This window comes from Scomber scombrus, chromosome 14 (assembly GCF_963691925.1).
Source record: "Scomber scombrus chromosome 14, fScoSco1.1, whole genome shotgun sequence".
Classification (NCBI taxonomy): domain Eukaryota; kingdom Metazoa; phylum Chordata; class Actinopteri; order Scombriformes; family Scombridae; genus Scomber; species Scomber scombrus.
Window position 1 is genome coordinate 24,575,850 of NC_084983.1, and position 26,001 is coordinate 24,601,850.

The 26,001-nt window shown below is 38.5% G+C and overlaps 1 protein-coding gene across 1 annotated transcript in view; it reads right to left on the minus strand.

The window, feature by feature from the left end:
• Positions 1-3,318: 3,318 nt before the first annotated feature.
• nsg2 (neuronal vesicle trafficking associated 2) overlaps positions 3,319-26,001 on the minus strand; it is a 36,069-nt gene continuing 13,386 nt past the window's right edge. Inside the window, exons 3-4 of the mRNA XM_062433591.1 lie at positions 7,022-7,132; positions 3,319-3,516 (exon numbers count right to left, since the gene is read on the minus strand). Coding sequence (XP_062289575.1) covers positions 3,319-3,516; positions 7,022-7,132 — 309 coding nt within the window. The remainder of the gene's footprint in view (positions 3,517-7,021; positions 7,133-26,001) is intronic.

The window sequence follows — 26,001 nt, forward strand, 5'->3', positions numbered from 1 at the left end:
CTCCTGGGTCAAATTGACCCCGTCTGTTTTGACTGTTCCTTCTTTCCTCCCTTCCTTCCTTCCATCTGTCCTTCTTCCCTGCCTCCTTTCTCTCTTTCTTTCCTTCCTCTCTCTTTCCTCCCTTCCTTACTCCCTTCCTCTTTTCCTTTCTCCCTCCCTCCCTCCTTCTCTCTTTCTTTCCTCCCTCCTTTCTTCCTTCCTTCCTTCCTTCCTCTCTCCTTTCCTTCCTTCTTCCTTCCTCCCTCTTTTCCTTCCTTCTTCCTTTCTTCCATCCTTCATTTCTCTCTCCTTTCCTTCCTTCTTCCTCCCTTCCTTCCTTCCTTCCTCCCTCCCTTCCTTCCTTCTTCCTCCCTTCCTTCCTTGACTTAAGGACAACAGGAGGGTTAAAACAACAGTCACGTATCCAAATTAACATTGAAACAGTTTATACTAAAAAAACAGTAACTTTGGAAGATATCCACTTGCTTTAACCAACTTGGACTGCAGAAGCCTCATATTATCCGTCTAAAGGCACATACATGCGTTGGTTTGCCAGTTCCATAATAATTGATTCCTGCATACTAGACCATTTTCAGTTCACTCAAAGACCCAGTGCGATATCCTTATTAAATGTCTTTGAAATATCTTTGAATGAGCAGCAAGTGGGGTTAGGCTACATGACAATACATACCACCAGAAGATATATATGTGTCTACGTCAGAGATTTTGCCATTCTGTACTTTTCATATATTAAATTAACATATATAACTAGATATTTTATAGACATTACAAACATTTTTGGTTGGGTTTCAAAACAATGTATTATATTACATCACATGACCTTAAGGTTAATGTTAAAATACAAAAGCAGGCAATTCCAGGAATAGAGAAACTGGACATTTTTCCGAGGCTGTTATGTGTGTTTTTATGGGAAAACATGGCCAAGATAAAAGATCAAAGAATAAAGATTGCAGTAGTCAAACATTGCACAGTAAATCTGTCTCCTCTGGCTAAAAGTAAAAATATTTAGTTTTACAATTAGATCATCACTTGTTTTGTTTTTGTTTGTTTTTTTACATTAGATTATAATAAAATTACTAATAGTGTGCACTGGTTGGCTAAGGGTTGTAGCTATACCCCAGAGTGATAAAGTATTATTATTAGTAACAGGAAGTCTACAATAATAGTCAGGTGATAAACAAGCAAAAAAAGCTTCTTTATGCTGATTTGTCTCCTATTGACATCTTACACTGCAAACTGGTCTTTTTTCATATATATATATCTTTGGTCATTCCAGTAACACTTTAGCTACACTATATGTCTGATTCAGTTTGAACATGGAGGGATATTGTGTTTTCTTTTACTAATTGGCTCTTACCTCTTTCATTCATGGGAGATGGTACATTTACGTATCACTATTCTAACTTTCTGGAAAAATAAAATGCATTATTATTATTATTATTTTTTATGTTGAATCTGCATGTGTTTTCAGTGCATATTTGTCTTTTTCTCCTCACGTACACTTGTGTTGCATGTGGCGAGTGTCTCACTCCTCTGCACACAAACAGAAGACAGCTTCATTAGAATACAAACCTCTAATTAGGAAAGCCAGCTATTCATGTCTTTCACTGAGGACACTGCTGTTAGTGCTGCCATTCACAGAGGACTAAGATGAATCCAGATATATCCAGTGGCCTTTACACACACAGGTATTCTTTTGGTACTTTCTTTCTGTCATTCACAGGGGCTCGTCATTATATCCTACAAATCTGCTCTTTGCAGCTCTGAAAAGTTTCATGCATGGACAGCAGAATAAATAGCCGATGTAGTACAACTTTGAGTAGGAATATGATATAACATGCTGTATGAAAAGCTGTCATTGTCATTCACACTGCACTGCCTCTGGGCTGTATTTGGTGCTGTGCAGAGCACAGCAGTAAGTGGGACTGACAGACACACTCAGCACAGGTCACAGCTTGTTTTATTTTGAATTTAAACCAAGAGAAGAGGGACATGGATGCACACTGATAAATTACACCAGGTATCGCTACATATCAACTAACAACATCACAATATCTCATAAAAGCGCTCTTGACAACAGATCCAACATTACAAAATAAAATAAAAAAATTAACATTACAGGAACAAAATTCGGCTGCAGTTGAAGCCAATTGATAAACCTAACAAAATGCAGCGGAAAATACGTTTTGGCAAGATATGGTGATATGCACAAAATTTCCTTTCCCATCGGCATCACTTTAATTTTAATTGCTCAGACAGGCCACCATCGTATATATAATGGAGCTACTAGACTGGCAGCTAAAGTAATATGTAAGTAAGTCTCATGAAGACATTGTACGTCTGTAAAAGAAAGAAAACCTCCTAAATAAAGCTACTACAATGCATACACACAAGAAACTAGCCTGAATGCACAGTTATATGTACAGCTTGGGTCACTGGGGAAATTCTGGATTTCAAATGAATAACACAGCACATTGAAAATGTCACTGTATATGAGCTATCAAACAGCCATGTGGGAAAAATTCATTCAGTCAATTCAGATTGTAACGTTGATGCGGACGTCAAACCTTCCTCAGACAGTACAGCTGAAATTTTGTGTTCAAAAATGTGTTACAGTGATACAAGACCATATTTTTGGGTTGAAAAATAAAGCAATCTGTGTGTATGGTGTTTGACTGATGTGCCTGAGGTTATGCAGTTTGGACAAGAAAGGCAAAAAAATGACAGGGGGCTGTGAATGAATATACAGTAACTACAGTATACACACTTGAAAAAAAAAAATTACTCCAAACTCAAAAGAGAATCTCACAAAGAGGAAGTGTGAAATTCAGCATTGACTCGTGCCTTTGTACAAAGAATTGTCTGATAATCACATACAAAACATCCATACATTACAGTAAAAAATAAACATATCATGACAATCAATAAATAAGGATGGGCGTGAATGTTTAACGAGAGAGCAGACTGTGTTTGCGTGTGTGTGTGTGTGTGTGTGTGTGTGTGTGTGTGTGTGTGTGTACATGTGGGTGTGTATCAGCAGACAATGATAATCCCAGGAGAGAAAGGATGAATGAGAAACGCCCCTCAATAAAACAGTGAGGCAAGGTAAATCAGAATACGACTTAGCATGTGCGTGTGTGTGTTTTTATGTCTGCATGCATGTTTTCGCATTACGTATGTAGCTGTTCATGTGTGTCTCTTTTGTCTATATCTCTACATATTCACCTACATGTTTGTGTGTGTGTGTGTGTACGCGTCTATATCTGCATCTGCATGTGTCTGTATGTGTTCACAACAACTTTAAACAGCTCAGGTAACTCAGTGCCCCTCGCCGCTTGGGGGTTTAGCATCGTGCTGCTGCCCCGCCACCCCTCCGGGCAGCCAAGGGGAGACGGAGTGCGAGGTGGTCTGCTTGGCCATGCTATAGTGGCTGATCACTGTGTAGAAACGGCCTCGCGAGTTGGCATCCTGGGCAGCGTAGTACGCTTCCAGAGAGGCTGGGATACACCGCTTGTGCTGTGAGGGAGAAACAGGGGAGGTTTAAAGCATTTGTTAATGTACTGTGTGCAAAATCACAAACTAATATTTTTTTCACGAGTAGATTTAGATAAAAGAATGCACTTTAAATTGTCAAATTTTCTGTAGAAAATTGACCAGTTGAACTCACATTTCTTTGGAATTACGTAAGTAGTATACTGGACATTATTCAGTAATATTCCAATATAATCATAACATTTAAAAGTGACGTTATGCTTGTGGTCGATAATAGTAATAATGAAAACCTGGCTACGTTTTCCTTTTATTAGATTGTTTCAGTAGAGAAAGACTTTTCCCTCACCGATCAATCAAATATGAAACAGAGTGGTGTCTCTTCTTCCATAAAGTCATCTTTGGCAGAGAGATCATTGTACAGAATACACACAGAAAGCATTAACCAGCTAACACACAAGACTGAAGAATGGCTTATTATATGATTTAGATATAATTAAATAAATTGGGGCTTTTGCAATTTGTAAACTCAAGATGTGATTTTGGTTTAAAAATGTTGAATGGTTATGCTACTTATTTGAATTCTTTTGATGTTTAAACACCTAGCTGCTTGACAGCTCTGTTGCACCACTGGTATTAGTTCTTGTTTCAAAGTGTCTCTTTGCTTTTTTTGTAGACAAAGCCAAACATGTCAAACATAAATTTTCCCTTGGCCTTTCGCCTGTTACACTATTTGTTATTGCAAGAAGCAATTATACAAGTGAATACAAACCTTTTCTCAGTTTGTGCTACAGAGCAGTGGAGCTTGCAATTTAAAAAAAAAAGCTCTACATTGGTTGTTGAAACATTTCCATCCCACAGGGCTTTACATACCAATGTATGTCAAACATCAAAATATAGTAACACATATAAAATATTGAATGCTTCCCTGTAAAAGAGACACTTAAACTCATTTTCTACATTAATGCATCACCACTGACACTTTGAACTGCTGATTTGAAATATTACATATAGCAGCTGAATGCTTTTTTCTGCAGAAAAACTAAAAAAAACAAGAATTTGATGAGCAAAAATAGAGAAAGAATTCAGATGATGAACTTTGAAAAGCTTTGATAAAAAAAAGTTTTTGTCAAATTTGCTTCCCCATGAAATAGAAAAAATCTGTGTTTTTATCAGGCGGGGAGTTCTGGTCCTCTGAAATGATGCAAACGCGGAAGTAACTGCATTCTATCAAAAGGCCACCAGGGGGCGACCGTTTTGGTGTCAAAAGGACTTCCGTCTCTATACAAGTCAATGGAGAATTCACCAACTTCTCACTTGATTTCTAACCTCAGTAAACGTTTTCAAAACGTGTTTATGGTCTCAATCGCTAGTTTAAAGCCTTCTTCAATGCAGTATGATGTTCATTTGGGAAATGTTGGCCTCCCTGATTTTATATTTGACGATAAAGCAGGGTATGCATTAGGGCGTGGCTACGTCGTGATTGACAGGTTGATTGGTTCACAGGTTCAGGAGGGCGCCTCATGCTCCTCCTGATGCCCATATAAGTAGAATCCGTGTTTTTTTACCCGGCATGCACCTGAAATGTTCAAGATGGCGCTGCCCAGATCCGAAACTATTCGCTTCCAAGCAGCAGTCCACAAACCAATGGGTGACGTCACGGATGTTATGTCCATTTTATATACAGTCTATGGTTTTTATACATTCTAGATTTTATTAGCAGTGATAGGGATGATGGAAAAGAAGACCTTTACATTACTGCAACTCTCTAAGCAAAGATATATGCTGTTTTTCAGTCTTTTTACAGAGGGGGACTCCACAGACCATAATACAATAATGGAGTTCATTTATATTAGAAAAAGGCTTGAGTGTGTATACATTTACAACCTTGTGAGCAGTTGTGTAGTGTGTGTACCATATTACAGGAGTGGGCGTGCATGCGTGTGTGCATATTTCTCGATCTTCACTTCTGCACCTGGTGAAGTGCATGTGACACTGCTAATAATACCTACAGTATGCAGCCTGCAGTCAGAGCCCCCTGCAGAGGTTGTGGGTCTAAAACTAGATTTATTCCACCTTTTAAAGACCAGATTTCTCCAGAGACACAGACTTCCAAGGTGACCTCTCGCTAAGTACTGTGAAACTTATGTTATAAGTGCAGCAGTGCAGCGGAAATCTGTAAGTAGCAAGGCAGACAATCCCAGGAGAGGAGAAGCTGTCTGCATTCATATACTGTAAAAACTTTAAACATTCAACAGTAATACAGTGAATCTGGACAGCAGATTGTTGGATATAAATAGCTGTGTGAGCTTTTACAGCCTCAGCCATATGAATTCGAAGTCAGTGATAATCATGTAGTAATTATTGTAAAATAGGCACTAATTATTCTAATTTCCATCTAATAGTCAACACGGCTAATGACATATGAGAGTGGCGTCAATGGACTCTTTCTTTGGCTCCTGTGTCAATGAAAAAATGTACATAATTACACCTGATTACACTGGTCATAAGAAAATCACTGATTGATGATTGTCCATCTGATACGCCTCATTAGCCTCTTCCTGTAACATGACCTCAGAAATGAATACAATTGTATTTGTTCATTTCCCATAGGAGACCGGGCCGTGCACTGACTTTTATTCCTTTATTTAGATAGAAGAGAGGGAGGTAGTGAAGGGCAGAGAGGATTCAATGTCTGGCACAAGGACACTTTAGCAAGGTGAAAGTAGACTAACTTTGGCGCTACAAAAAAACAGCCAATTTATCGTACTAAATATTAATAGTACTTCGTTGAGAGGAAATTAAACACAGACTCTTTGAATTAAATGTTTTTCAATTAAAAATGACAAACTGTAGCTGGTGTGAGCTTCTCCAATGTGAGGATCGCTGCTTTTCTCCTGTTTTATATCAGAGTAAATTCAATATTTTGGTGTTTGGAGCTGTTGGTTTGGCAAAACAAGCTATTTGATTATCTCACCTTGGACTGTTTGAAATTGTAGCGGACATTTTTCACATTTTTTTAACATTTTATAGATAACCAAATCAAAGTGGGGCTACAACTAACTGTTTTCACTATTGATTAATCTGCTTTTTTTTTTTTCTTCCTCAGTCCGATTAAAAGGATCTTTACAGTTCCCCAGAGTCAAAGATGACAACTTCAAATGTTTTGTTTTGTCCAACTAATAGTCCAACATCCAGTTGACTGTCTTGTGAGAAAGAAAACCTTTGAATCATCACATGTGAGAAGCCAAAAACAGCAAATGACTGAACAATTCATCAATTATCAAAATAGTAGCATACTGATTTGCTGATTGATTAATTTATCAATTGACCAATTATTACAGCTCTACAACTAAGTCATAATTAATTAAAGTGATCTTAAATTGCAGCACTACTTAACTCCTACTATGGAAAGTAGACTCACTCACTCACTACAGTCAGCTACCATGTTAACTATTTGACTGTCTCTGGTTTCTCCTCAGGTGTGTTTATAATGCAGTGAAATGAAATGAAGGCCACTTACTGGTCTTACCTTATAAATGAATCCATCGGGGCAGGCGTGGTCATAGGTGAAGGCTTTATAAACCACCAGGAACACGATGCAGGCGAGGAAGGCCAGGGCCAGGATGATCAGAATCGTCACCTGGAGGGAGGACAAATGCTGGTCAGTGTGCATGTGTGTGTCAGAACTATAATGTAAGATTGTGAGTATGCAGTTTATATATGTGAGACAGGGTTAGGGTTTAGATAGCGAGAAAGATGGAGTATGTGCTTGAGTGTGTGCTCGAGTGTGTACGTGAGTGTGCGTAGTCATAATAAATGGTAAGAGTGCTGCTGACTGAGGTCAATGGCTCCTCAAGGCAAGGTGTTCCTGCTGAGTTATGTGATGAATGATTCAGGTTGTTTCCACGGACACTGTGCTGCTTGGTTTGGATAAATATAAGACATGAAGTCAGTGATGTAAAACTGTACTACTTTAATGACCATATTAAGGTCATATTTGTGTCCGCACCTCTGCTTTTGCTACAATGACATATCACAATGTCTTCCATGAACAAGGCTTATTGTAAATATGAATGATCTGATTAGGTTTCTTGATAAAAGTATGGTGAAATTAATATGTATATAAACTTTTCCACAAGTTCTCTCTATATTAAATTACAAATGTCCTTGAAATATGAAAGAATAAAGCCAACTTAAGCCACCGCAGACTTGTCTCAGCTTACACAAAATCTTCATGTAATCCTCCGTGATATCACCTCCTGTTATGCAGATGGTGAAATTTTGTCATGTGATGCAACCAACTTAATATACAGGACTTCATAATGACGAGGCATGTTTCCACGAAGGCCTGTTGAATTAAAATGACATGATATATCAAATGGTCATGATATATTAATTCTGTCCAAATCGACTTCAATTTTGTTGCATACATGAAGAGTAACTGGGCGTGTTATGGTGTTATTGTTCAAATTCTGATGTACAAATCAGTCATTCCAAGTAAATTTTAAGTTAAATTAAAACAATGAGAAATTGAAATGTGTTGTCTGATGAAATTCACAACAATGCAATTGCATTTAAGGTTGCAATACACATCCTTCAGCCACTAGATGTGGCACTACAGCACCAGCATCTCAGACCAAAACAAATGGATCTGTCGTTTGCTCAATAAAGTTAAAAAAAAAAGAAAAAGAAAATGCTGTCCCTGTTCATGAAGCTCAGATCAATGTGTCAAACAAGGAAGTGCTGATCAAATATGAAGATATATCAAGATTTTGTTACTGCATTGCCTTTTCTTGTTTTGGTGTACTGTTTAGTCGTAATTTGAGAAAGTTTGTAAAAGGGATGCGGAGGACATGGAGGGACTCACATGCACTAAGCTCCGATAACAAACACAGAGTGTGGCTTCATTGTCTGCTCCAATTAACATTACTTTACTTACTTATTTACATAGCAAATAGTTGTTTCCTGACATACAGTGAGGCTGAAAATCGTTTATTACAACTTTAACATCAACCTGTTGATTTTGCCTTATTTATTTTTATCTTATTTTACCCATTTTCTACATTGTGATGGTTTTTTAGACGTTAAGCCCAGCCCTGCAGTACCTAAAATTGCATTGTATGAAATTAAAAGTCACTGTATTGAAATAGGTTTCATACTTGATGAGGTGAAAATGTAATAGACTGCAGTTGTTGGGAATTTTCTTTCTGAATCAACCTCCTGAATCAATCAGCATCATTCCTTGCAGCAAACCTGTGCTGAGTCTGTGCACTGGAGTCAGCCAGAGAAATCAATTAACCTTCATCTACTTCCTGAATGTTTCAGGATGTTTACAGCCAGAAGCAGAAAAAAAAGCTCTTCCTTTCCTCATTGTAAATATGCAGGTGGCAAACTTTTTTTGACAGTGCAAATGGTTCTCAGGTGGTCTGATCTAAACAAAATATTTTTTAAAAACTGGAACAAATCGAAATGTTCTGGTCAGTTTTCACAACAGGGAACTATGAAATGTTATCAGTGTTTGCATGGACGAAGACTTGTACAGAATCAAAATACATCTGCAGTGTGAAAAATGCTTAACAGCACCCAAAAGCAGAGCTAATTTAAAATGATGGAAATAATACAATTATTTCTACGTACTGATGCAAATAAGGACGCCTATGTGCAGTTGGAGGTGTGAAATATTCATTTCCCTGGCAGGCTACACAATGTTGTAGTAATGCAGATTAACATATAAAAGGATTTGTTTCCTCCTACTTTTGTACTTGACACCCTGATTGGATGCTTCTGAGCGAGCATTTAATTAGAATTATGCAAATTAACTGCGAAGGATATCAGTGTTTTAGAATAGTATTGTCTGACAAGTTATACATACCATAATGTCTGTAGGTGTGTGTGTATCTGCATGTCTTCTCCACTAAATCATAAATAAAAAGTTGCAATTAAAGAAGTCAGATTTACTCCTGTGAGGATGCTGAGAAAAGAGAAACTTCCATTAGTGGATGAATATTTCTAATTTGCTGCTTCTATTTCTAGTCAGAGACCGGCGTTAAAGCCATTCACGATTTACTGCTCTCCATATGATGTGTCACAGAAAGATGTCACATCAATTACACATTCGTGTGATCATTAGTCTCCATCAGTGTTATAGGGGTGGACAGGGACACGCAAGCTAAGTGACTGTTTACTTGGTGTCAGCTGGGGGACACGACTCTCAGCCTTGGTTGCTGCTGACATTCTTGGTAAATTGCATCTCCTACATCACACACAGCGATTCATTAAAAGGACGCGTTTAAAGTCATGGCGACCCGCCTTTTGGAGCAACAACAGGCGTGGAATGACTGATTAAGACCTACCCTGACCCCCTTTTTGAACAGTGATGCACATGTAACGGCTTATTAAGAGGAGGGATTACTGTAAAGCTCCTATCGCAGTTGAAGCAATGAGTGTTTGGTGCATGTAGAGACTCAACTTTGAGACATGAAATGAAGACTCAAGTTGCTAATGACTGCAGAGATTTTGCTCTTTTGTGGAACAGAAATGGAGGAAATTTAAACTGTCTTCGTACATGCATTTGAATGATTTGTAAAACTCCAAAACAGTCACTCAACAGATTATTTATTGAATGAAACAAGCTTTTGACCAAATATATTATATGGTCATTACTGATGCTTAAAATGAGGTTGTGACATTGCACATACATGAAACAGATTAGTGGGATTAACCCTGGCATCCACAGTATAGCCTGTGTTAACATTCAATGACACTTTAATTGTAGGTTCAACACAGCAGCAGCAGTTGGAGCAACAGTTCAGGCAAGAACATACACTGCCCTTTGTAATAGAAATGATTACTCTAAAATCCCTGTTGATGCAGCAGCAGCCATGTGGTGTGTAAATCCATTAAAAATCTATCCTGACCTTTCTCCATTATTCATAATCTGGCTGAACTCCGCAGTAAACCTTAGGAGGTCGTCAGGGCAGATGAAGACTCTCCACATGCATGAAGTGGACTCGTACTTTTATCTGCCAGTATCTACTGGCCTGATGTAATATGTTTTGATGATAAGATAATGCTCTTATCCTTTTTTTTTATCTGGTAACAGCTGAATCTGTGCCAAAGGTGTGGCCAAATTTAGCAAATAAATAGAATAGAATAATGTTTTTTTTGGTCAATACAAAGCTAAGATATCTCCCAGCATGGCAGCATCTCCCACACACATCATCATCATCATCATTATCCTATTTCTGATGCAAACAGTCGATGTGATTGTTCTGTCATTAATTTGCCATCCTACACCACTATCACCACCAACACAACCATCATCCTGTCTGCTGTGCAACACAGATAACAGACACAGCTTTATTTTTCTTGGATGCAGGTAGAGGCGCAGCATGCTGTTATAATTTGGACCAAAAACAACGTGTCCGCTGGGTGTTAATCGTTTCACCAATAGAAACCCCCAGGCTTCTCTTCAGATGGATGAAAAACAATCAGCATTTATTTAAAAGGTGAACCAAGGTAGCATGCATTTTGCCGCCATTGTTTACCTGTGGATTCACACTATTTGAACAAAAACAAGCTGGAACTGACAAATCAAAACTTAAGAGCAAATTATTATACGAAACATAGTTTATTTGATGTAACATCTATTTATGCAGGAAAGCATAAAATAAATGAAAAATCCTGAGTCTCTTGACAGAAGGGGCAAGAGATAAGAATGAAACGTGACAAGAAAATCCCAAATGCACTTAACATACAATAATAGCTGATTTTAAAAAAAATGGAAAGATATAAAATGTCAGAAATAGAAAAAGATGCCCACTGCAGTTTATTTGTTTTGTGTGACAGTCGAAAACCTAAAAATATTCAGTTTTCCTTTATGAAAGACGCATATTGCAGAATTGACACCTGCCAACCCTTTTTCATATTATGTATAATGTTCCAAACCTGACATAGTTTAACGGTAATGTTATGCTCCAAACTCACATGATATTGGCTGTTTGTTTGTTTTATTGCAGTTTTTTTTTCAGTCTTATCAGGGAAACAACAGCAGCCTGTTGTTTTCCCAGCTGCACACAATCGTGTATTATGGAGAAAACAATCAAACTAGCTTAGAAAAAGATCCAGTAGGATTGTTCGTCCTGTTCTTCAGCTTTCTTTGACTACAGATTAAGCATATATACAGTCTACCTATTGTATGTTTACCCACTCATGACACAAACACGATCACAGACACACACATACACAAACACAAACATACACTGTGTAGATCTGGATTGTAATTGATCTATAAGTCTGATATTTTCCACAAAATACATTTCCATTTAATTATTTATGGCTCCACGCTGCATCATGAGTTCAAAGGCAATTTCCTAAATGGATATGCTTCTTCAAAGCCTATTTCACCACCATTCGACATATGATTTTCTCCTTTTTTCACGCCACGCTATGTTAGAATGCAACACACCACCCACACTCTCACTGCTGGAACTTGACAGGCCATATGGGGGAGCTGACACCTCCTCACATTCACTCGAGGAAAAGAGGAGAATATGTAAGTGTGTGTCTGAGAGAGAGGGAGAGAGGGAGAGAGAGAGAAAAAGAGAGGGAAAGAGAGGGAGAGAGAGAGAGGGAGGGAGGGAGAGGGGTTGTGTGACAGAAGAGAGGATGCAGGGAAAAAATGACACTGATAAAAACAGATAACAGAACGACAGAGGGGGCAAAGTAAGAAATAAAGGAGGAGATGACAGAGACAATAAAGCAGCGAGCGAAAGGCAGACAGGGGGCGAGTGATAGGGATCCAGGGGCAGATGGAGAATATCTTCCCTCTCTTGATAGCAGGTGGCAAAGAAAGACAGACAGACAGACAGACAGAGGTACTGTATAGGCAGGCAAGCAGGCAGCGGGCAGCGAGCACAATGGGATATCGGTTGATGCATCAATCAATACACCAGTGAAGGAAGCATAAACTTCATTCATCTTCCTATTACCCCCCTGACACCTTCTCAAAAACAGCACAAAGGAAGCACAAGCCACCAGTTTTCTTGGATTATGTTCTGCTCCATTGTGTACTCGAAAGCGAATCCTTGTGCTACGCAACATGTTGAGCTACATGCTTTAAAATGAGCTAATAATATCCAGTGAGAGGAGCTCTAATATTAAATGATCATCTACCATGCCTTTAGGACACTGTATTGATTAATGAGATTAATGAACTTGGTGACAGGGTGAGCTAGAACAGAGAGAAAAGCCTCCCCTAAAAAATAATTTTAGAAAGCTTAAAGGTCACTTGTCAGATCTTAGTAAAACCCAGAATATGTCGACCAGATTCAACATCTAACAGTGAAGGTTCATTCATACAAAAAGACAGATCATACCAAATGCCCCCTCAAAGGATTACTCCGGGTTATTACAACTTTAATCTCATTTTCAGTCTTAGTTCAGGTCTTTTATTTTATCTCTAATAAAAATGTTGGTGTCACCAAGTTAATTGCTGAATTCTTGGTATGCAGCAACATCACTAGAAAGAAGTCAAACGGGGGAAGAAATACAACCTCTCTGTTTATCAGACATGTTGTAAACAACCCTCCCCATGTTAGCTAAATGACTATGTCAATGTCTGTTATAAACATCTATCACAATTTACATCTGTTCATTTAAACTGTTGACATGTTTACATTACTGAAAAACTGTTTACCTCCAATGAAATCTTGTAAGTGATGTCACCCAATTAGCTTGATTAGTCCGGTGTTATCATCACAGATTGGAAAAAAAAAAGCGAAAGCTATAAAAAATGAGACATGTCATATTTAACTGGATTTATTCTTAATTTGTATCATTCATAGCAGCAGATTAAAAAAGCAGGCTTTAACATCAAGTCATTACCAATGTTAAATAACAACACCCTAGGTGATTTATACACCTTCAACCACCTACATGCCCTAACGTGTTTACACTCAATCACTATACAGTGCTGGTCACACGATGAGTCAACAAAGGCAATTCAAATGTCTCAGTTTACAAGAATCTACAACAAAATGTGCAGCCAATAACACCTGAACTACTGCTGAGATGATCAATCATTAATAGTACATTTTCACAACATACATGTCATGATAGTGTGACTGTGATCCAACATGCACTGTACAATACATCCTCATAAACAAACGACAGTATAGGTCTAATACTCAGCCGGCAAAAAACAACCTATAATAACATTTACGCCATCCATCAGCCATAGTAATGGACTCCAGAACAACCAATAGGACCGTAATATGCCACTTTTCAGGGCTGTTACAAATGACTGTAAAAAAAATAATGATGTTTTATGGTGTGACAACGCTGTGGTTAAGGTCTGGTTAGGTTTATGTTAGGGAGGGATCAGGATTTGGGTCAAATTGATCACTTGAAATGTAGTTTAGACTCCCTTAAAGTTATACAATCTTCGTTGTCATGGCAACAGTAAACACCACTTTTTTCCCATTCAACTATCCAGCCATCCACCCATCCTAAAAAATAATCATCATCATCAAAACACCTTATAATGACACCATCTGAACTGTGTCACTTCCTCGGGTGGTAATTACTACAGCAGCTAGATGGTGTTTACATAACCTTGTGATGGTTTGGCCACCCTTCATTTTTAGACCTTTACTGTCATTTTTCGTGTGAGGACAGGCTGCACAATAGGAAGCTAAATTGAACTAAATCATCATTAATATTATTAACAGCTGTGTGATTCTTACTGTGACATGTCAAATATGTACTAAAAAGGCCCATTTATCTAAGTAAACATGCCATTCTCACTGTCATACGAAACCATCAGCTGCAGGAGGACGTAATGGGCAATTTTCATTATTTTCCTATATTTTAAAGGCTAAAACACAGATACTGAGAATAATTGTGGCAGCCACAACCTCAACTAAATAATCAGAATAAAACTGTTCATACTCTCTTCATAACATTAAAATATGCATAAATATTCTGCACATATTATAGATCAATCCAGCCTCAGGATTCACCAGATCAGAATTCATCCTACTGAAGTGTCTAATCGAGACACTAAGCCCTCGCCCATTCATCACATGTATGAGAGTTTAAATCAGGGATCAGCTAGCTACATACAATTTAAATGAAATATTCTCTTATCCTCTTAAGGCAGTTTTGTAATGATGAAATTAATGAAGTGGGTGACAGGATACCTGTTGGGGAAAAGCAGTTGGAAGCTAGACACCGATAACTGTAAGGTCACGGTTTTTTTTATCCCTTTTTGTCCTTCAGCAAAACACCAATCTCATACCTACTCTGCCACTGTACATGGAACATGAATATGTGTGTGTGGATAAGGGCATTAGCTAAATCATGACAAAAAATAAATGGAATACTGACTTTCTCGCTTTAAGGCTTGTTGGTGATGTTTTCAAATCAAGACTGAAAGCAGTTTAGGGAAAGGCAGCAGACATATTTTTGTGGTTTTTAAACTTATGTTCAAGAAGGAAACAAAACACTTTTTTTTCTCTACATTGATATTTCTAGCAGGGGGCAAAAACATTTCAACAAGAGAGTCCCATTTCTGCTGGGTTTGAGAAAATCCCACTTTTTTCATTGATTTTCTTTCAGGATGCTCTTTGCTAATCGCGGCGCTGTTTTTCCTCCCAGAGCAACTCTTTGCAAAGTCTTTGTTTTTTAAGTCAGTGGAACAAAGACAACTCTCAAAGCAGGGATCGTTTGGGGAACCCGGCTACCTCACAGTAGAGTATGTGAGACGGGGCAGAAGGATGTCAAGGAGACTGTGTACAGGGATTTGGGCTCTCGAGGACTGGCTATCCGGTTGAGACGAGTGCGGCTACAGTAGTGTGGCAACAAAGTACAAACACTCCACTGTGGAGATGCATTCAATGGAAACACAAACTGTTAAAATGCCAACCTGAGAAAACGCAAGATTTTCCTTTTGATCTCAGGTCAGCTGAGGTCTGTACACAAGAGTGAGTCTCCCTCAGAGCTTTGCAGGAGGTTTCGTGAGGTTTCATCTGATGAGGTCAGAGGAAATTTGTTGTTCAATCTCTTCCAAAAACAATGAATACAACATGAGCTTAGTGGATATTTGTGCAGTGCTCATGTTGTTTTTTCTGTGTATGCATGGAGGGGATTTTATTTTACATCCATTACACCATCCATTACACCAATACAATAAAGTGCAATAAAGAAAACAACTCATTCAACAAAGCTTTATCAAGGTGTGTATGTTGCCAACAATAGTCTTGGATCACCAACTTCAAGGATTAAGACATTAATATTTTATTGTGTTTAGCCTTTTTGCCACATACTATATACTGCACAGAAAAAAGTAAATTTTGTCATGTATGAACAAAAATAACCCCCCCTTCTCTGACTGAGCACATCCAGAGTTCAATGAGTTACAAACATTGTGTACTTGAACGTCCTCTGCAGCCTCCTTCATAAAAGCTAAGTAAGAGTTGCTGAATTTTCCTTTTTTGCCACACCAAGTCGTCCATTGTACTGACTTGCAAGAACAGAGTGAGGGCTCTGTGTCCTTCAGATAATGCGTCCACGCTGCAAGGGAGACATACCAGGCAGAAACAAATCGGAAAAACGTTTTAAAACCCTAACCAGCTGCGAAAAGAGCAGGCATCACACGAGTTACAACTGACTTACGGCGATTACAGTCATCTCAGTTCCACATTTTCGCTTGTTAATCATCTTAAACCGCAGGATCACAGCCATATTAGTCAAGATTCAAGCCTGAAAAATCAAACATTTTCTGATGTAATCATGAAGGATTCGGGTGCTCTGGTGTTTCGTTAGGAGACGAGAGATTTAAATCCTGCACACTAAAAGATAACGTGTGCTGACTGTCCATGGTGACTTGGCCTATTTTGCAAAAAAACGTCTCTATAATCTCAAAACTCATAGAGAATTTAGGGCTATAGGCAACCTTTATGTCATGTATAGCGTTATATAGAAAGTGTTATTGTGATTTTTTAATTTTCTCCTGTGTTTTGTATTAAGATGTGTCATTAAAAAACATCAAAAGTATTTTTCTCACATGCATGCAGAATCCACTGGCTTAGTAGAGAGTGAGACAGTGCATGTTCAGCAGGAGATAGATGCTAATTATGCTAATGTTTCCCAATTAAGCAAGGTCTCTATGGAGACAAAACTTCAAAGGTTTTGTCAGCACACTCAAATTGGTTAGAGATGCTGCTCGGAGGAGAATGCGCTCGTAGGGTTTAGTGTAGACTCCAAATCAAATAGCAGGTGGGCTTCAATGACGAGAAATGGAAAGTGACAGAAAGGGGTGAAAGAGACAAAGACAGAAAATGCATAAACAAGAGCACGACGGATAAACACATGTGCTGCAACCTCACAAAACCTCTCCTCCAGGAATGTGATGATGCTCGATTGCTCCTAAAATATGGCTGTGAATCTGAAACCTACTGTACAGTCACACCTATAAAACATGTGCGCTGAGCAAACAAACAATAATGAACAATAATGACGACAAATCCGGACGCATCCTCAATAATTTGAACATGCAGGTGAACACGCAAATATATTCAAACAGCCGCTAATTATGAGTCAGTAATAAATCTCTGAGGAGACGCTAAACATCTGGATTAGATTTGCTAATCAGCTCTTACTCTGCTCGATGAAGATGTAGTAGGATAGAAGATGTTATTAATGATGGGACCCGCCTCCCAACACACACACATACATACACACACACAGACAGCACACTTAGCACACCTCTAAACAGTTGTTTACATCACAAGACAAGGTTCATTACTCTAATATATCCCCAGCTCTCAGTCTCCTGGGTATTTTTTATGTTCCTGCATATGTTCACCATGTACACATCTGTGTGTGTGTGTGCATGTGTTTGTGTGTAAGTGTAATGGGTTATTTCATCACTTGTTCAGTGCCTTTAAAAAAGTATTCAACCCCCTAACAAGTTATCATGTATTACTGTCGTACTGTTGAATCAAAGTAGAATTAATGTGACTTTTTTGACACAGATAAACACCCTTTAACGTCAAAGTCTTAGTCAAAGTTTAAAAGTCAAGCCTTTTTATATGGACAGTGCATTTTTTTCCCTTGGTCTTCTTTGCACAAGTGTTCAAGCTCTTGCATAGGAATCAATTAACAATCAAATACTCAGTTTGATTGAGAGTCTGACTGTGCTTCCGTCTTCATAGTGAAGATCTTTCCACGACACCACACAGTTGGAGCAGATACAGGTGTATTTACAGTCAGATTCAAGTGCCATTTGCACACTGTCAAGTTTGTTTGTTTTTAAAACAGAAGAAAGGAAACACATTTTCAAGAAATTAAAGAACAGCAAAGGTCTGTAAGGGATTACATTATGTCCATAAATATTTACAGTACCACAACAATTCTTCTAATTACAGTGTGATACTGAAAAGAGATAAGAATAATTGAATAATTGACTAATATTTTAACTTATTATGGGACTTCTAAAACCAGGTGGCTGATAACTGTCTGATTTAAGGGGTGCATTCAAACATTTTGAATAGTTTGATTGATTAACTTTGTAGCGATCTGATTTCACTTTGACACTGACAATATGCCAAAAAAGATCCACATTAAATCAACAATAAAAAATATTTCTTCTTAGTTTATCCTTCCTTTTTCTCTTTGTGTTTCCACGACTACATTTCATTTGAATTCAATTTTACAATTACCTGAAACTGTGATTTCAAACTTTGATAAATTACAAAATACATCTTTCTTGTCCTATATTTTTAACTTTTACTACTTTTTACTTGCAGTAATGTCATTTGAATTGTTAATATTTATATGTTAATGACTGATTGCTTTAACTTGTTTTTGCTCCTCAAAGCACCTACAAACATTTCATTTCATAGTTGCAATATGAACATAGTAGCAGTTGGATGATAGTGATTGTGTATTTAGTAATATTTTGTATTTACACAATGCTCTTATCTAGAGACATTTACAATGAGTGCAAAACTAAATAAGCTTCAGGTATTGGAACAAACCAACATCCACTGGGCTATGACTATCCTGCACTAACAATTGTAAGATCACGTCAGAGAAAAGTGCTCAAGTAAGAAATATGAGGAATAAAAGTTGAGCAGATGGATAGAGAGATGGATTTTTGTACTTAGAGTGTGCAGGTCTGGAGATTTCGGAGGGGGGCCATGAGTCTGTCAGAGGAGGAGAGTGTGAGGATTTGTCTTGGAGAGAAGTGCTTCAGACTCATAGTTAGAAGGTCACTGCTACTACTTTTCTACCATTTCACAGTCATTAGAAAGTGAGACTGAAAAGTCAAGTGTGTCAGTCAACACAGAGAACAGTAAAAAAAAAAAAAAAAAGTATGTTCAGTAAGTGTTTTAACAGAAAGCAGATCAATAGTCCTAATCATAAATAATATCTTTCTCACTTCAAGTGTTTACAAGCTGCTGTCTTCTGCACTGGCAGCTTGACCCGATGACAGTGATACCGTAACACATATGGTAGAGATAGGTGGATCGATGGCAAGGAAAGGCGTTCAAGTGGGAGAAAACAACAGAAGAGAAAAGAGCAGAGGGTCAGACTAGTCATCCGCAGTCTGTCTGGCTCCTAATTGCTCCCATGGCTCAGCTTGTCAGAACAACGGCAGCAGAGTGAAGGACTCTGCTCAGCTGAGGACAGCGAGCGTTTTTTCACTCCATCGTTTTCAACACGGAAACATCAGATCCTGACTGTTTCTTGTACATATGTTTCCATTTCTATTAAACACATAATGTACTGATCATCCACGAATGAATTTCTGCCTTAAATTTGTGATATCTGCACTGTTTCTTGTATAGTTAACTACAGATTTTGCACTGCCACAGTTTTATGAAGCATGGTCTATACTTGTGGTTAAAATACCAATACAACAATACCCAGATCTACATCCACTGTAAGTTAACACAGTGATTCACATTCATTTGATACATGTGCCAGATTTTTCTACTTCAAGGTTCTGAAATAGTTAATGTGAAAATAGCAACAAAAAAATCAGTTATAAGAACGCTCCTATCTTGCAATATTAAGAAATGCTTCAAAAATTGCTGGATCAGCACCAAAAATTAATTACATTTTCCTCTGGGCATGGCCTAATTTTCCCCCAAATTTCATGGAAATATGCTAACAAGTTTTAAAGATATCCTGCTTGCCAACAAAAGAAAGGCAAAATTATAATTATGTTCACAGGCAGTTTCAAACCAACCAATTAATAACTAAAGAAACTTCCCCCAACGATTGAAATGGAATTGGATCGGAGGACGTTGTAATGAAAAAAAAACAAGACAAAGGCAGCAGTCATTTTCTGTTAGTGAAAACAAAATCATAAAAAACTGAGAAAAACAGAACATTTAAACAAGTCACACATGAATACGTGTCCAAGAGATTTAATGCTTTCAAAATGCAAGGACTTGTGCTTGTTGGCCATCGATCAGGCTCAGAAAACCTTTTTAGTCTTGGCAACCCCTGACAACTGAGTTTTTAAATCCAGCCATGGAGTTCGGATACGGCAGCGTCTATGTCCTTGTTTAAAGACAAAACAGGATGATCAATCTTAGATGGATTCAAGATTATTTTTCTGTAATGGCAAATTGGATTTTTCTCTTTTGTCTTGACCTTTGAGATGAGATAGGATGTGCGGTTAGAATTGTATTCAAGTCAAGTTATGTATATCTATTATTATATTATGTGCCGATATCAATAGGAAGACAGTGACTGAAGTCTGCTGTCCTTTGAGGTACTGGTAGATATGGGATCTGACAGAAGAAGTAGAGCAGAAAGTAAGCCATCTGGATTTATAAATCACCCCAAACACCGCTCACACATCCACAATGTCTGCCTGTGTTTTAATCTGTCTGTCTCACTTTCTATCTGAACCTAAAGATTGCAAGTTGTCCGTCTGTCCAGTCTGTCGAAGTGTCTGTCTGTCTGTCTAAGTGTCTGTCTGTGTGTCTCAAATGGCAGCCGACACAAGGGACCTCTTTGCAGTGACAAATGACTGAGGTCTGAGTCTGCTTCGATGCTTTTGGGAAGACAGACTGACCTAACCAGGACCTGTTTGTGGTTCAGTGGAGCATGAAGACGCACATATGGCACCATCCAGCAGTGGGCTGGTTTTGATTTACGAAGTGTTACAATTTTCATCCTGTTCACAGCATCCTCTTCCTGTCTGTTTTACATTGATAACTGATACTGTACACAAAGCCAATACAACCATCACATCCAGTTTAGACCTAAACTGAACGCCACAGTCTGAACCAATTCATAATAAAACAATCAAACTGATAAGTCAACAACTCATACACTTGATATTGTGTGTGAGTGTGTTTACTTCAACTGTGTGTGCACGCCAAAGCTGTAAGATCCAGAGATCACATCTGGCTGGTTCATTTTATCAGAAGCCAATTCCTAAGATGTGTGTGAATATCTGCCAATAGGAGCTGGCACAGTTATAACAGGAACTGCGAGTGTTGTAAAATGCTTCCCAGTGCTGATTTTGAGCAGAGAGCTACTGCCACAGATTGTGGGATTGGCATGACACAACGGAGGCAGAGAACAAGGGGTGGAAGGAGGCAAAATGGCGAAGAAGACTACAAGCTGGACAGACGAGAGGGAGAGAAGGTGAACAAGGGAAGAAGTGAGTGAGGGCGAGGGAGGAGCAAGGAAGATATAGAGAAGAGGGTAATAACAATGAGTAGCCGGCAAAAGTGCAAAAGGTTGCCAGGCTGAGTCCCTCGACAGGTTGAGAAACTCCCACCTCTGTTACCAATTACATTCAAGCTGCCTTTGGGCAAAGTCTAGAAAACCACAGCTGCCGAGGTGCAGATAATAATAATGCAAGACTATAACTGTATTCAAGTCAGCTCAGAACTTGTTAAAAATGAGTAAGCATATATGCCTTAGGCTGTCTGTCCATAAATGTAGTCACGAAATGCATTTCCTACAGTACATTCCTGCAGGATATGCAAGAATATTATGGTGTGTATCCTCCTCATGGTATCCTATGAGTAAAAACGCAGAGTTTCTTGTCCTTTTTGTTTTTTCTGGTGAAAAGATTCTGCCTGAAATATCTGACTTCTGTTGAATGCAGCTTATATTCACTGCAATATGTGGGTTTGAATGTAACCTTGCACAAAGGTGCTGAAGTTCTATTTTTTTAACTAAATTTTTTAGTGTAGAGAGTGAGAGATTGGAAAAAGCATTGCCCTTTGTAGTATCTGAGAGAGTAACATGAAAAGCAGTGAACTATCCACTAGTGGATTCTTTTTTCTTAGGGTTTATTAAATTCCCTTTTTTTTAAGAACCTGTTAATGTATGTGTTAATTTGATTATTTAAATCTGATTTAAAAAGTTATTTGAGTGAAAATCATGTTAAAAACTTCTTGACTTACTTTAGAGGGTTTCTGGTGCATAATCATCAGCTTATTCACATTTTATAGCCATTATTTCTCCCTTTCCTTGTCACAATAGCACCTTGATTAGTGTAAACTGTGGTCATGAGTGTTCTTGCAACAGGAAACACAACAACTTGTTAGATGCATGGGAACACGAATATCCAGTGCCAATCTGTTGAAACAGTTGAAAATATGGCTAAAGTTCAAGAAAAGTCAGTAAAAACTCTCAGCCTCAAATATAGTTTTAAATGACAGATTTTCTAAAATGACCATGGTGGGAGCTGATGCTCATATACAAACACATAATCATCTCTGTTCTCAGAACACCTGCTGTACTCCAAGTGCAGCAGAGGACTTCAGATGCTGTTGCTCCCACGCTGACAAAAAAAAACATCCGCCCTCCTCTTTCCCTCCCTCTAATGCTCTCCCTCCCTCAGTCCGCAATCAGGTTCAGAGTATAATACTAGTGCTGAGGGTAAATCAATGGATCCCCCATTGTTCACTTGAACGTCTGTGTGTCTGTGCATCAGTGTGGGTGTTTAAAGGACGATGGCTATGAACACTTCCTACAATCAGCGTATACTATTAGTCATCCATACAAAACAGGGAAGAACAATATGTGGAGCGGGAGGATGTGCAAGGTTTTCAAACCACAGCAGTAATTACCTCCAACCTGACAAACAGTGAAGGCCTTCTGTGGAGGCGGCAGATTGCAGCAAAGCTTTTATCAGAAGGCGAAGTGGAGGTAATAATGGGATAATTGTTTTGGACGATGGCTGCCTCTCCCATCGCTACCTGCACAGGCCCCCTAACTTCTGCTGGCACAGAGCGTGTTGTGCTTGGCAGTCACGGCGCACTCATGTGGCCAATGTCTATGTGTGTGTGTGGTGTGTGTGTGTGTGTGCCCGATGAAGTTTGAGTTGGCATTTGTCATGGAGTGTGAGAGTCAGTCCTGTAGGAGTGGTGTGTGTGCATGTGGGTTTGAAGTGTGCGTGAATGGAGAAGCCAGCCAAGTACACCATGTTTTCTGGATAGCAAGTGAGCCAGAAAACAAGCAGGACAACACGAATTAAATCTCCCCTTCATCAATCTCTACACCTGCATCTCTCAATCCAGGCCCTACTGCACCAGAGTAATCCTTTTTTCTCTCTTTCAAGTCTTGGTTTTCAGAGAGCGATGCCCCTCGTGGCATTTTCCTTTTTACTAGCGAGGCTGCAGTCAAGCGCAGTGGCTAAAATGGTGGAGAAGGAGAAGGAGAACAGCTTGTTTGAAGCAAAGGTCATGAGCAGAATTTAAACACAAACATACTGCAAATAACACAACACAACACCTTTCTCTGTTTCCAGTTTCATCCTTCTCATCAGAAGTTTTAGTTTAGTTTTCGAAGTGAATTTGTTTTTTAATAAACTTCATAAATATTTTCGATAAGAAACGTTTTGCAATTTATGTTTTAAAATAAATTGCTTCCTCTATTATGGCCACTGACAATCTTTTCATTACTTATACAGAGAAATGTGAGCACTTTAACATAACCATAAAAATATATAATGTTTATATTGCTTAGAGTGACTTTGTAGATATATTAATTAAAACGGTTCCCTTATTATCTTGATGGGGATCATAAACTTGCCAGCATATTTCTCTCTGAACATATTGTTGAACGTATTGTTGAGAAAAAATTACAACAGGAAATGTTTCCAGGAGAGGGAGAAGCTCTGGGACATGTATCTCAAGGAGATACATTTTGAAGGGGATTAGAAAGGTACCAATTAAAGATTTATAATGTTTGGCCCCTGCTCATATATAAATAATCTTCAGGACACAGAGATGAATTCTGGATGTTTTTGTGAAAATATTAAATGAGCGAGACTATTTACAGTTCAAAAATACATTTGTAAAAACATAACTTTAAGAGCAGATATAACAGTATATTCTAAACTTCACTGGAAATGAAACTAGTAGCAATAAAATATACACACGTCCAAAAAATATATTGAAGTTGAGATGAGAAAACTTGAAATATGAAATGCATAATAAACTATGATCCGTGTAGAGACCCTGTGCATAACTTACAGTATGTATCAATTTCCTTGCTTCCTCTCTATGTGATGCAAGTGGGGAAAACGTAATACTTAGAAAGCATATTTTGGGCTTTTCTGCAGCTGATATACTCCGATACTGATATGATTGTCATTCAGCAGATTATATCCACTCAGTCATGTCTCTTTCCTCTATCTATCTGTTCCTCCCTATTAGCCTCTTCCATTTCCTCCTCCATATAACTTCTCCAGGTTCAGCTTGCTTGACATGCAGCGAACCATAGAAGCATGTAGTCTGGCTTTATTTTAGCTTCTGTAGCTAATGAGGGGGGTAATGTGCCCTCCTCGCTTCATTCAAGGAACAAAATAACCATGGGGAATACGCTGCAGCTCAGGTCTGCTGGGAGTAATCAGAAAGACGGAGAAGGAGAGGGAGGGATGTGGGTGGGTAGTAGGCAGGAGGCGAGGGAAAGAACGAGATTAGGAGGGAGGGGGCTGGGACACGGGAAGCGATGGCACATGAACCTGGTCTAATGGGAGGAATATTTGTGAAATAGAAAGAGATGGAATAGGATGAGAGGCAGCAGAGAGGAGGGAGATTTGGAGAAACTATCATCAAATACTGTATATCTGTTCTTATGCTCTACTTCCACCAAATTATAACCATATTTTATATTTTTGATGATTTATTTATGTAATGATGAATCATTGAAATGAATGGCTCCCAAAAAAATCACACATTCTTCCCTTTCCCCACTTGCTCCTCTTATCTGCTTTCCTCACGGTTCACTCCACGTTCACAGGAACACTCACACGGCAGCAGTACAGCTAAATATCTGAAAGTCTAAAATCTAAAGTGTCCTCTATAAATTGCAGTTTAAATCAAAAAGGAAAAAGCAATGCAGTGAGGAGTAACATGCAAAGAGAGAAAAGGAAGCAGCGACAGGAAAGGAGAGGGAAATGCAGAAAGGATGGAAGGTGGTAAGCAGGAGGAAGGCGGTGAGGGAGGGCAGATTAGAGAGCATTTTACACTCTGAGCTCTTCATCCATCAACACAATCTGCAAAGCTTTGAAGAGAGAAGAGATGTGCAAGCTTTTCATCCAGAAATGTTTGCTCTGCACTGCAAAACACGCTGTGCTATGAGTGTGCGTGTCTGCCTGTGTGTACTGTATGTGTGGACATGCCTATGTGCCTGCAGAATCAGCTCTGTCAGTCAAGCAAAGCAAGCGGTTCAGTCGAGCCCCCTAAAAAACCAAACAGCATTGCATAAAATCATACAGACTGAAATGCATTTCTCCCTAACAAAAGCTTGGCAAGCCTGAGATGAATGTACTGCTGCAACATTGTGGGAAACTCTGATGAGTAACAATCTCTAACAAGGCAGCTCAGCATTGCTGCATGGTAATGTGTATATTTTTGACAATGTGTCCAATTTGTTTCCACATGATGTAATTGTCCTCACAACTGTCAAGTGAACAATATCTTACAGGGCTGAGCAGAAACAAAAACACAGTTCTTTCAATAATCAATAATACAAGTTCCATACATACTGCACAAACAAATTAACCAAAATGCAGCGAGCAGAGCTTCTCCTTAACAATATTGTACTGACAGGATTTACTGGACTACCTTGATTGGTATTTAATTCATTATATTAGTGACAAGCAGGCATTAGTTTCTCAATTTAATTTGCCAGATAATGTATCACTAATAATGATGTGATGATTAAAGATTTTATTATAAACTATATAACATGAAGCTTATAAATGATAATGTATGTATATGTTGTACTCATCAAAAGGCTACAAGACTTCGTCCTCTTTTTATTGCAGTATCTGAAATCAATAAGGTACTCCAGGGCTCAGAAAGACTCAAGTAGATTAGACAGACAAAACTAATATTTTCTCTGCATAGAGTATTCCTGACCCGCCTGTCCACAGCTGCTGCCATTTCCATGACACCTAGCTCATCTCATGGCTTTGGAGTGCTGTAGAGGCCTAGGTGATGCAGCTTTCTACTTAAC